Source organism: Schistocerca serialis, chromosome 2 (assembly GCF_023864345.2).
Source record: "Schistocerca serialis cubense isolate TAMUIC-IGC-003099 chromosome 2, iqSchSeri2.2, whole genome shotgun sequence".
Taxonomy (NCBI): Eukaryota; Metazoa; Arthropoda; class Insecta; order Orthoptera; family Acrididae; genus Schistocerca; species Schistocerca serialis.
The window spans coordinates 248,733,750-248,746,379 of NC_064639.1; the positions used below are offsets into that span (position 1 = coordinate 248,733,750).

Here is a 12,630-nt window from a genome sequence, read left to right on the forward strand (position 1 = left end):
GGAATGATTGTACTGATCCCCAAAAAACCACGTAGCGCTACGCTGAAGGATTTTCGACCACTAACACTCCTCAATTCCGACTATAAAATCTTCACCCGACTCATAAACTGTAGACTGAAGATGGTACTGCCGAAAGTACTTGGCCCTTATCAAATGAGTGCTGTCCCAGGGAGATCAATGTCGAATGCATTATGTGAATATAGAGACATAATATATTTGTCGTGGCTATGCAAATGCAATGTTGGTCTCATGTTTTTAGACTTCGATAAGGCTTTTGACCGCATCAACCACCACTTTCTACTAACTGTAATGCAACGGATGGGATTCAGTGCTCATTTTATTCAGATCATACGCAAATGTATAGTCGGCACTTCCTCTCGAATCAAAATTAACGGTCAGCTAAGTTCACCAGTCCCGATCAAGCAATCAGTGAGACAAGGATGCCCCCTTTCTATGGCACTATACGCAATCGCCGTAGAACCGTTACTGTTAAACCTGCATCACAGGTTACAAGGTCTACAGGTGTTGGGTACAAAAACCGTGTGTCACGCTTATGCTGATGACGTCAGTGTAGTAGTTAACACGCACTCAGAAATGGAAGTCGTTCAACAAATAATCCACGCTTACGCCACTTCTTCCGGAGCCAAACTCAATGAACAAAAATCTAAAATTTTACCTGTCGGACCCCATACGGAGACCATTCAAAGGACATGGCTACAAAGAACAGAGAAGACGAACCACTTAGGTATGATTCTAATGGCCAACCCCAGAGAGATGACAGTAGCCAACTGGGACCATAAACTACATATATTCAGGGCTACTCTCCGTGAACACAAAACTAGAACGCTCAATCGGATACAGAGAGCTCTATTGATTAACAGCTATGCGCTAAGCAAAATATACCACATCGCAGCAGTGTTACCAGTACCCAAGGATACAGCGCAAAAGCTTTTAGCTGCAGCGTATTGGTTCATATGGAGCGGAAACATCTTTAAAGTCGCCATGCCAACCATAGTGTTAACCCGCGCCGCTGGTGGGTTGGGCGTCAAAGACATCAAGAACCAATGCACTGCCCTATATATGGACCGAATCCGCAAAATACTGCAGTCACCCCATCCGACAATTACGAAAACTTTATTCAACAGGTTAGCCCCAACGAGCAAAAAGGCCCCAGTCGATGTTGGTCGCATCAGCGCTCAACTCGATCACGTCCGGACTTATTACCTGGAAATGAGCTATATTCAAGATACTTCACAGCTGCTTAACACCAGAAGGACCTATTACCACCTCACGAGACACCATAGGCAAAACCCAATTGAAGCGAAATATCCAGCGGTCAACTGGAGTAACGTCTGGAAAAACATTAACAATCCCATCCTCCACTCCAAAGTAGTGTCCACGTGGTATGACATTGTGAACGAGAAGGTCCCCACAGGTGAAAAGTTGCACAATATCAAAATGAAGCAGAGTCCGTACTGCGGTCATTGCCATACTGTAGATACCTTGGCACACATTCTCATCTGCCGCGACCAATACTACATATGGAACTGGACTAGAAAAAAACTCGCAATAATTACTAGAACCACAGACTCTGCTATAACACTTAAAGATGTACTTCAACCAGACTGGCATTTCTTTCCTGCAACAAAGCACAATAGCTATGCTTGGATTATCGGTCAGTTTGCATATTTTGCAGTTACGAATACACATGCGAGTATAGACGAGTATATACAGTATATAATGGAAGAACACTACAACCTTAAAACGAGTCGGAAATACAAAGCTTTGTTTCAAAATTTCTTACTTCACACTTTGCCATAATGAAGCGGTAAATTTTATTTTATTTTATTTTATTTTGGTTGGTGCACAACACTACAGCGAGTCGATACTAATTGTGCTTCATTATAATTAAGTTGGCATTTATTTATTTACTTATTTTTATAGTACAGCAAGTGAAAGTGCCTCAGGAAAACTAATTTTGCCAGAAGCCGTAACATAAAACAAATCAGAAGTGCTTGATTGATTTCGTGTTCTTCTGTTTCACGGGTATTGGACAGATTGTCACGGCAAGAAGAATTATTCAGTTCCTTTATATATTTAAAAAAAAAATAATGAAAAAAATAAATAAAAAAGTAGGTTAAGTTAGGGTGAAAGTGGCGGTGGCAACAGATTTTTTTTTTTTTTTTTTTTTTTTTTTTTTTTTTTTTTTTAGGTTAGATAGGATTTTGGGGGTGATATGGATGATAGGGGCCAACGCCTGAAGTGGAAGAGGTCCAGGAAAAAAGTGAAAAATTTAATTTTTTATTTTCAGTTTATGTGACAAACTCTTATGTTTTCAAAAGAAAAAAAAAAAAAAAAAAAAAAAAAGAAAAAAAAAGAAAAAAAAAAAAAAAAAAAAAAAAAAAAAAAAAAAAAATGGATAAGGCATCGGTCTCCTAAACCGGGGATTGTGGGTTCGAGTCCCACCAAAAAAAAAAACAAAAAAAAAAAAAAAAAAAAAAAAAAAAAAAAAAAAAAAAAAAAAAGATGGTAGAGCACTTGCCCGCGAAAGGCAAAGGTCCCGAGTTCGAGTCTCGGTCGGGCACACAGTTTTAATCTGCCAGGAAGTTTCATATCAGCGCACACTCCGCTGCAGAGTGAAAATCTCATTCTGGAGAAATGCCCAAGCATGTACAGTGCAAGCTGTTACTGATTTGTTTCCCTGACGGGGCTGCTAAGTGCTATACCACCTACTGCACTCCTCTCATAAGTTCAACTCGTTTTCTAAACTAAAGGAAACACTTCACGGCATTCGCTTCAGAACTGCTACAAATTCGTCGGGGAATAGACCGCGCCACTCGAACTGCCAACACAACTGGCACTGCTATCCTACGATTTCCACATCGCTGGCAACGGGTTATACACAATGCTGGTGACTACTTAAGGTCAGTAAAACTTTGAAACACGCATCTATTTTGTGCAAGCTGTAAATAAATAGTTGCCACTATTAAAGTTCCAACCCTCGTACATAACAATATTATACTCTTCTTCACAATTTACACCAGTCCACCAACGCTGGGATAACTTTACGATCACGCGATTGTAGAAAACACGTGGTTTTGAGGAGAACTCGTCGAGCCGTGGTCGGAGCGCACTTTCATCTGGAATGGAACTCCAGTGCAGGTTGTTCGATAGGAAGCGGAAAATGTGAAATTCTGGGAGTGAAACACCAGGTGAATAAGGTGTGTACCGAATGACTTCCAAACCCAAACAAACCCTCTGTTGTGTTTCTTGCGTCTAGCAGAAAGCGGCACGCGTTATTGTGGAGTAGCATCACTTCCCGCAGTCTTCCTGGTCGTTGTTCTTAGACTGCGTCTGCAAGACGTCTCACTTGTTGACAATAAATGTCAACAGCGTTGGTTGCACCTCGGGGAAGCAGTCCGTAGTACACCGCATTGTCGCTGTTCCACCAGATGCAGAACATTATCTCTTGTTGATGCAGGCATGTCTGATACGGGAAGTTTCTGCTTTGTTTGGCCTCAACAGTTACTTTTTTTTCCTTATGTTGGCACGCAGACACCATTTCTCATCACCAGTAACGATACAACATAGCAATGGTCAGTGTTGTTCACGAACCAACAGATGACGAGCAAGCACAGATGCACATGTCACCACCCACTGATTTTTGTGACTTTTGCTTAGAGGATGTGGTACTCATACATTCGATTTTTCAATCATCTCCAATACATCCAAATTTTACCTGATGGAATAAACACAGTTCGTCGCATCTACCAGTTCTCGAGTAAACTGACGTATATCATTGTGGATTAATGCGTTTAAACTATTTTTATCAGAAACCGAGTCAATAATTTCAAAACGACCCCCCTTAAAAAGAGAAAACCATGTTCTTGCCGTATTCTGTCCAATGACGTTATCCCTATTCAGGGAGCAAATGTTTCTGGATACCTCCGCTGCTGCCACTCCTCAATCGAACACAAATGGGAAAAATTGTTCGAAATGTTTCGATTTCTCCACTTGGCACTCCATTTTCTAGCATCTACAGCACCGCACACAATCTCCAAATGACAAAATGGCAATATGTTAACTGAAATAGCAACAGTGAACTACAAATGAAAAATGACAATCGATGAATACACAAATAGCAGCCGGAATACCAACATGTAAAAAAGGACATTACGAGCATATGCACTAGCCTAACACTAAAATATTCAAAATACGATCAATTCTAAATGTTTAGTTTGCCAGATTGTGTAGCGTTTACACGTAGAAGACAACATGCCTTTGAGGAAATTACATATAGAATAATTATTTATTATTCAAGATATTATTATGTTGCATATTGCACTTCACACACGTCTTCTTTGCTTAGTTAGAATCTTTGCTCAATAGGAAGCGAATGATTTCTTTATGTCTTTGCGTAATGGATACTCTATGCATTGAAAACAAAATCATCAAGCGTAAAAACATGTGTGACGTACTAACTGATAATAAGAATATTATGAAGTGTGCCACAGTGATGTGTGGCGTTCGTTGTACAACAACGTTTACATAGCCCTGGATAACCATAAGAACCACAACAAAACAAACCGTCATCCCTGGGACACATGTAAGTGTATTCAGTTGTTTCATCTTATATCTAAATAAATACAACAACATTAACATATTTTTATTAAAGAAACAACATATAAAGTGCAGTAAATATTCAAATATTCTTGTGCAGTGCAGGATCAGACGACATGATGTTAACTAAAACACCTGAAGATGGGTATGGTAGCCAGAAACTGGTTATGGTACTGAAATAAAGATTTCTGAAAGTATTGACTGGCTGCTTTATTCACCAACGAACAGTAATAATGTTTGTAACGTACAAACAGGTAGGATGGATTCTTTTTTTCTTTTTCTTTTTTAACAAGTGTGACAATTCCAAAAACAATAGAGCTCTCAGACTGAAAACGTAGATCAGGAAAAAAGTCATTTAATTGTGTCTCCAAAGCAAGAGCTAACTGGTCACTTTTATAGCGATTTTTGAAATCAGCAAGCAAAAATACACAAGAATGTGCCACTTTCGAGACCGAAGCAAATACAGCGTACGTTATTAGCAGTCTATATAGTGCAGTACGACATCACTGCGATAAGCGTTTATACAATATATATTACACTGAGGTGATAAAAGTAATGGGATAGCGATATGCACATAAACAGCTGGCGGTAACACCGTGTACGCAAGGTACAAAAAGGCAGTACATTGGAGGAGCTGTCATTTGTACTCAGGACAATCATGTGATCTTTGCCAAAGCACAACAGGAATTAATAAACTTGAATACGGAATGGTAGTTGGAGCTAAACGCAAGGGACATTCCATTTCGGATATCCTTAGGGAATTCAATATTACGAAATCCACAGTGTCTAGAGTGTGCCGAGAATGCCACATTTCAGGCATTACCTCTCACCACGGACAACGCAGTGGCCGATGGCCTTCACTTACCGACCGAGAGCAGCGGCGTTTACATAGAGATATCAGAGCTAACACTCGAGCAACACTCCATGAAATATCCGCAGAAATCAGTGTGGGGCGTACGACGAACGTATTCGTTAGAACAGCGCAACGAAATTTGGCGTTAATGGACTATGGCCGCAGACGACCGACGCGAGTGCCTTTACTAATAGCACGACATCGCTTGCAGCGCCTCTCCTGGTCTCGCGACCTGTAGGTTGGGCCCTAGACGACTGTAAAACCGTGGCCCAGTCAGATGAGCCCCGATTTCAGGTGGTAAGAGTTGATGGTAGGATTCGAGTGTGGTGCAGACCCCACGAACCCAGGTTGTCAATAAGGCACTGTGCAAGCTCGTGATGGCTCCATAATAGTGTCAGCTGTGTTTACAAGGAATGGACTGGGTCCTCTGGTCCAAGTGAACCGATCATTGACTGGAAGTCGGTATGTTCGCCTTCGTGGAGATCAGTTGCAGCCATTCGTGGACTTCATGTTCCCAAACAACGATGGAATTTTTGTGGATGACAATTCGCCGCGTCACCGGGCCATATTTGTTTGCAATTGGTTTGAAGAACATTTGGAACCAAGTTTGAATAACATTCTGAGGAATTCGGGCGAATAGTTTGACCAACCAGATCACGTGACATGAATCTCATCGAACATTTATGGGACATAATCGAGAGGTCAGTTCGTGGACAAAATCGTGCACCAACGGCACTTCCGCAATTATGGTTCGCTGTAGAGGAAATATGGCTCAAAATTTCTGTAGGGGCCTTCCAACGACTTGTTGAGTGCGCCCCACGTCGAGTTGCTACACTACCAAGGGATGAAGAAGGTCCGAGAAGATATTAGGAGATATCCCGTGACTTCTGCGACCTCAGCGTATAATAATAAGCAATACTGGTAAACTATCGTTTGTCTACCGGAACATTTATGCATTTTAATCGTACTGCACTTTGGCACAAGTGCACCTTAGTATTTGATATTAATTTCAGCTACCCGTTCTTGAGATAAAATGGTGTTAACAGACGGACAGAATGAGAGACGAAGAACAAAGTGATCTTATAAGTATTCCACTTTTATCGACTGAGGTGCGGAATTCTAAAATAAACTGCACTGCAAATTGTATGCTTGCACATATTGCAACATATATAAGGCATCATTGAACAGCAGCGCACTACGACTGTTTATGTATACTGAGCACTCGAAAATCCAGAATTATGCCATATATATCGAAAGCTTCGACAACAAGTTAAAAATAATGAGCACGCTATAAACAAAATGGTTCAAATGGCTCTGAGCACTATGGGACTTAACATCTGAGGTCATCAGTCCCCTAGAACTTAGAACTACTTAAACCTAACGAACCTAAGGACATCACACACACCCATGCCCTAGGCAGGATTGGAACATGCGACCGTAGCAGTCACGCGGTTCCGGACTGAAGCGCCTATAACCAATCGGCCACCGCGGCCGTCACGCTATAAACGCAAGAAAAAGTGTGAAACTTTTGAATGTGCAGAATAACAAGGATATTTGTTGCGTGTTGCTTGATGTGAATAACCTTCAGTAATTGATTGCTTCGTACAGTAATATCGTTGCAGTATGCTTGCGATTTAGATTACGCGGAAGAAAAAATATATGATACAAATAGAGCTACTGGCCACTAATGTAAAGACATTTTGCTAAGACAATTTTGTTCCATAACATTACCAGTATCGAACTTTTGTTCATCGTGAGATGCCTGTGTATAAGGATGAACTGCTGATTGGTTCTTTTGCTTGCCGCCGGCCGGTATGACCCAGCGGTTCTAGGCACTACAGTCTGGAACCACGAGACCGCTAGGGTGGCAGGTTCGAATCCTGCCTCGGGCATGAATGTGTGTGATGTCCTTAGGTTAGTTAGGTTTAGGAAGTTCTAAGTTCTAGGGGACTGATGACCTCAGAAGTCCCATAGTGCTTAGAGCCCTTTGAACCGTTTTTTTTTCTTGCCATGGTGCCAGTGAGCGCGTTTTGATAGCTTTAAAGGCTTGAGTTTCTGTTATTTTTCCTGTTCCACACAGTAATCCCATCGTAAACGTATCCTAGGGCTATAGACACAATCGTAAAAACACAAAGGAAAAGATGGGTCACCACTGGCACTTTTACACAATCTGATTTCACACATAATTCACGTGTTTTGCATGAATATTGCTGAAAGTTGTGATTGCGACAGGCAACTTGCAAACCACGTAAAAGATGAGCAATGTCGGTGACCCGTTGCATGATTGCTTCCATGGATAGAGGAAAAAATGGTTCAAATGGCTCTGAGCTCTATGGGACTTAACTTCTGAGGTCATCAGTCCCTTAGACTTAGAACTACGTAAACCTAATAACCTAAGGACATGACACACATCCATGCCAGAGGCAGGATTCGAACCTGCGACCGTAGCGGTCGCGCGATTCCAGGCTGCAGCGCCTTTAACCGCTTGGCCACCCCGGCCGGCTATAGAGGAGGAGAGGACTAATGTAGCTACGTAAATGAAAGAAATATTACTTTTGGTGATCAAGAATGTACAGATTTATTTAAAACGTTGGCAAAGAAGAAATTGTGTACAAAGAATAGCTCTAAAGTAATATTTATTGCGAATACATATCGTAAATGAGCATGATCGTGATATTCTTATCATCTAAGAGAGCAGCACTTGTTTCTTTGGTGAATCGAAGGTGAACCTGGAGACCTAAGAATTGATTCACAGCCTTAGATGGATGTGCCACGCTGTTTCGCGGAGCGCTTCAGGCGATGCGCGTGAGCCCGGCCTGCTGGTAGGCGAAGACGGGCGCCCCCTGGGGCAGCAGGTCCTGGTAGTGGAAGCGGGCCAGGTAGCCCGGGTCGACTGGCACGGGGGCGGCGCCGGGCAGCGTGAGGCGCTCGGGCAGCAGCGAGAAGGAGGCGGGCGCGGGGCCGTGCGCGTAGGCGATGCGCTGCAGCCGGCCGTCGGGCAGCAGCACGAAGTAGACGCCCGCCTCCGAGTCCTCCAGCGGCTCGCGCTGCGCCTGCGACCGCGCGCCGGCCGCGCCCGAGTCCGCGTCGGCCGCCTCCGTGGTCGTGGCCGCCTCCGTGGTCGTCGTCTCGGCGGCCTCGGTGGTCGTGGCCGGCGGGCCGTACTGCGGGGGCGGCGCGTACAGCCCGGCGGACCGCGACGACGCGGGCAGGAAGAACTGCCGGCCCTCGGGACGCCAGCCGGAAGCCGGGTAGGGGGCTTCCGGCTCTGGCCGAGCGGAAGCGCCACCTGCCAGCAGGGCGAGAGCCGTCACCACCAAGAGATGCTGCATGTCGCTGTCAGAGGGGGTTCGGCTGGCGACTGATAACAGCTCCGGACACCGCGGGCGGTTTTATAGCCGGCGGCTAGCATTGACCCCGTAGCGATGCGCGCAGGACCGTTGTCGCGCTGGCCGAATGAGGCGGCGTACTTGGAAGGACAGACGTGATGCGCCTCCCAAAGTCCGATGCGTGGCCATATCAAACGCCCGCCACGGTCGTATGAAACGCTTCTTGTACATTTTAATTCTCTATTGAAAATTTTACACACAGTGTCTCTCCCGCGAGTTGTCAGGTGTCTTTTCTCTGGTGTAATGCCAGATATTTTCAATTTCGTATTTGTAATGTGTAGATGGAATCGGTCCAAGCAAGTACTGCTGATCTCATGTTTCATGCGATGCCCAGTCTCTGTTAATCTATTGAGTATGATAGGTCGTGGGCGATTATTGCACCACGTAAAACATTTACACAGAAAAAACGCAACACAAGTAATCTAGCTAATTAGCACAAATACGCTGCAGCGCCAAAGAAACTGGTATTCAAATACAGATATATGTAAACAGGTAGAATACGGCGCTGCGGTCGGCAACGGCTGCATGAGACAACAAGTGTCTCGCCAATTGTTAGATCTGCTATTGCTGCTACAGGTTATCAAGATTTAAGTGAGTTTCAAGATGGTTCAAATGGCCCTGAGCACTATGGGACTCAGCATCTGAGGTCATCGGTCCTCTAGAACTTAGAACTACTTAAACCTAACTAACTTAAGGACATCACACACATCCATGCCTGAGGCAGGATTCGAACCTGCGACAGTAGCGGTCGCGCGGTTCCAGACTGAAGCGCCTAGAACCGCTCGTCCACTCCGGCCGGTGGCAATCACATATTAAGAAGACTTTGAGACGTGTTGTATAGCACTATTATTTAGCTCTCATATCGAGTAGTAATGGCGCTACAGAAAAATTTAACCCCAGAGTAAAAGTGTGTGGGGAATACATTTCTAGTCGGCCGGGGTGGCCGAGCGGTTCTACGCGCTACAGTCTGGAACCGCGCGACCGCTACGGTCGCAGATTTTAATCCTGCCTCGGGCATGGATGTGTGTGATGTTCTTAGGTTAGTTAGATTTACGTAGTTCTAAGTTCTAGGGGACTTACGACCTCAGAAGTTAAGTCCCATAGTGCTCAAAGCCAATACATTTCTATACCTTTTCTCGCTGAAAACAAGAAAGGAAGGTGGAATAAATGTTGATGAGGTGGACAAGTTGTCCTATCCAGTATTTGAGTTATCCAAAATCTAAAAGAAAGGAAAAGAAGCAGAACAGGAATTACAAGGAGAATGACAATGACCAGCCGCACAGTCCATGACTGCAGCGTCCTAGACCGCTGACACAGTATCTCCGAGGTAGCGATGAAGTGGGGTTTTTCCCGTACGGCCACTTCACGTATGTGCCGTGAATATCAGGGATCCAACATCGCTGCAGCCGGAAAAAGATCCTGCAAGAACGGGACCAAGGACGACTGAAGAGAATCGTTCCACGTGACAGAAGTGCAACCCTTCCGTAAACTGCAGCATATTTCAGTGCTGGGCCATCAACAACTGTCAGCTTGTAAACCATTCAGCGAAACATCATTGATGTGGGCTTTTGGAACCAAAGGCCCATTCGTATAACCTTGATGACTGGACGACACAAAACTGTACGCCTGGCCTGCGTCCGTCAACACAGACAAATGTAGTTGATGACTGCAAATATGTTGCCTAGTCGCAAGAGTCTCGTTTCAAATTGTATCGAGAGGATGGACGTGTAGGGATATGGAGACAACCTCACGAATCCATGCACCCTGCATGTCAGCAGTGGACTGTTTAAGTTGGTGGAGACTCTGTATTGGTGTGGGGCATGTGCAGCTGGTGTTATATGGGACCCCTGATATGTCTAGATACGACTCTGACAGGTGACACGTACGTAAGCATCCTGTCTGATCACCTGCATTCATTCATGTCCATTGCGCATTCCGACGGACTTGGGCAATTCCAGCAGGACAATGCGACACCACACACGTCCATAATTGCTACAGAGTTGCTCCAAGAATACTGTTATGAGTTTAAACACTTCTGCTGGTGATCAAACTCCCCAGACATCAATATTATTGAACATACCTTGGGTTGCCTTGCAACGTGCTGTTCAGAAGAGATCTGCACCTTCTCGTACTCTTAGGGATTTATGAACAACCCTGCAGGATTCATGGTGTGAATTTCCTCCAACACTACTTCAGACATTAGTCCATGTCACGTCGTTTTGTGGCACTTCTGCGTGCTCGCGGGAGCCCTACACGATATTAGGCAGGTGTACCAGTTCCTCTGACTATTCAGTGGATAATGACGAGGTCGTGCGGTAGCGTTCTCGCTTCCCGCGCCCGGGTTCCCGGGTTCGATTCCCGGCGGGGTCAGGGAATTTCTCTGCCTCGACTGGGTGTTGTGTGCTGTCCTTAGGTTAGTTAGGATTAAGTAGTTCTAAGTTCTAGGGGACTGATGACCATAGATGTTAAGTCCCATAGTGCTCAGAGCCATTTTTTGATAATGACGAGACAAAAATAATATCGCATACAACGAACGACACTAAATGCAGAAATAGTAACACATAGATAAAGGAGAACAGAAACCTGTCTATAGATTAAGTAGGATAGATCGCTGCCGGTTATTGTACAAGGTGCCACGTTAAGCCTCTTGTAAGGTTTCCGTATGTACTGGGACAAAAACGCATGAGCGGGCTGCACGAGTAGTGAATAGGATCCTTGACTCTGTGTTTAAGATAATCTGTGGTGCGATTGTTTGGCATTCAGTTTTGCAGCACTGGAGCATTCTTATTTGACCCTTAGTAGGGAACAACTGAGTTCTTAGAGAACGAGATTTGATGTTCGAGAATCTGAGAGAAATTGAGCAACGTCGTCTCAGACAACTATCTCCAGCACTAATCTTTCCTATCTCCCTTTATTCTTCTTAAAAATTAATGTCTCATTTTTTTATTTAAAAAAATTGTTCAAATGGCTCTGAGCACTATGAGACTTAACTTCTGAGGTCATCAGTCCCCTAGGACTTAGAACTACTTAAACCTAACTAACCTAAGGACATCACACACATCCATGTCCTTTTATTTCATGCGTTATAACTTCAAAAAGTGATCACGGCTGTATCTTAAACAAAAAAAGCACAAAAGACCTGCATGCAGCCCCACCTGCTGCATGGGCAACGGTTCCCGCGGCCTCAGCTGCACGTTCAAATTTCGTTGCGCAGTGGGCGACGTGGGTACCAGCTAAATGGACTGAGTGGAGCACTACTACCCGCTCAAAATTTATCAGATTGAGGGCCATAGTTGTCTAAATGCAGCCTTGATATGCAGCCTTGTCTACGCAAAGCATTCCCAGCTATAAACGAAAAATGATTTTTACAGCGGACTTTTATGTCCCCATTCGATAGAGAGACTCTAAATTAGTCTAGAGTGATATCTGGTATAGCAAAATTTATTATCAGGGACTGCAAACGACGGAGAATGACCACTACTCCAGTAGCGACTTGATTAGCGCAGATGCATGGCTGTAGCAGACAGCGCAGACCAAGGCCACTCACAAGAGGGTTTAAGTCGGGCAGCGAACAATGGCGAACAAAGATTTTACTGTGTTTTACTGTTACTGGTAATATAAATCTCTAAATCGAAACTCGAACTACACTAATTTTGGCCCGCTCTACTGAATGGACACGTAAATTCCATTTTTAAAATAGCTTTGTTTGTAAATGGAAGCCGGCCGCGGTGGCCGTGCGGTTCTAGGCGCTGCAGTCCGGAACTGCGG

The 12,630-nt window shown here is 44.3% G+C and overlaps 1 protein-coding gene and 1 non-coding gene across 2 annotated transcripts; both read right to left on the reverse strand.

Moving 5' to 3' along the window:
• Nucleotides 1-7,888: 7,888 nt before the first annotated feature.
• Nucleotides 7,889-7,972, reverse strand: Trnas-gga (transfer RNA serine (anticodon GGA)). The gene is given in 2 exon segments: nucleotides 7,889-7,923; nucleotides 7,933-7,972. It is a non-coding gene; the product is annotated as a tRNA-Ser (tRNA).
• Nucleotides 7,973-8,077: 105 nt separating this feature from the next.
• On the reverse strand, nucleotides 8,078-8,805 carry LOC126455878 (uncharacterized). Its single transcript, XM_050091638.1, has 2 exons — nucleotides 8,611-8,805; nucleotides 8,078-8,532 (listed from the first exon to the last, which is right to left on the reverse strand). Exons 1-2 carry the CDS (start codon nucleotides 8,803-8,805, stop codon nucleotides 8,266-8,268), a joined length of 462 nt encoding a protein of 153 aa, XP_049947595.1. The 3' UTR covers nucleotides 8,078-8,265.
• Nucleotides 8,806-12,630: the final 3,825 nt, after the last annotated feature.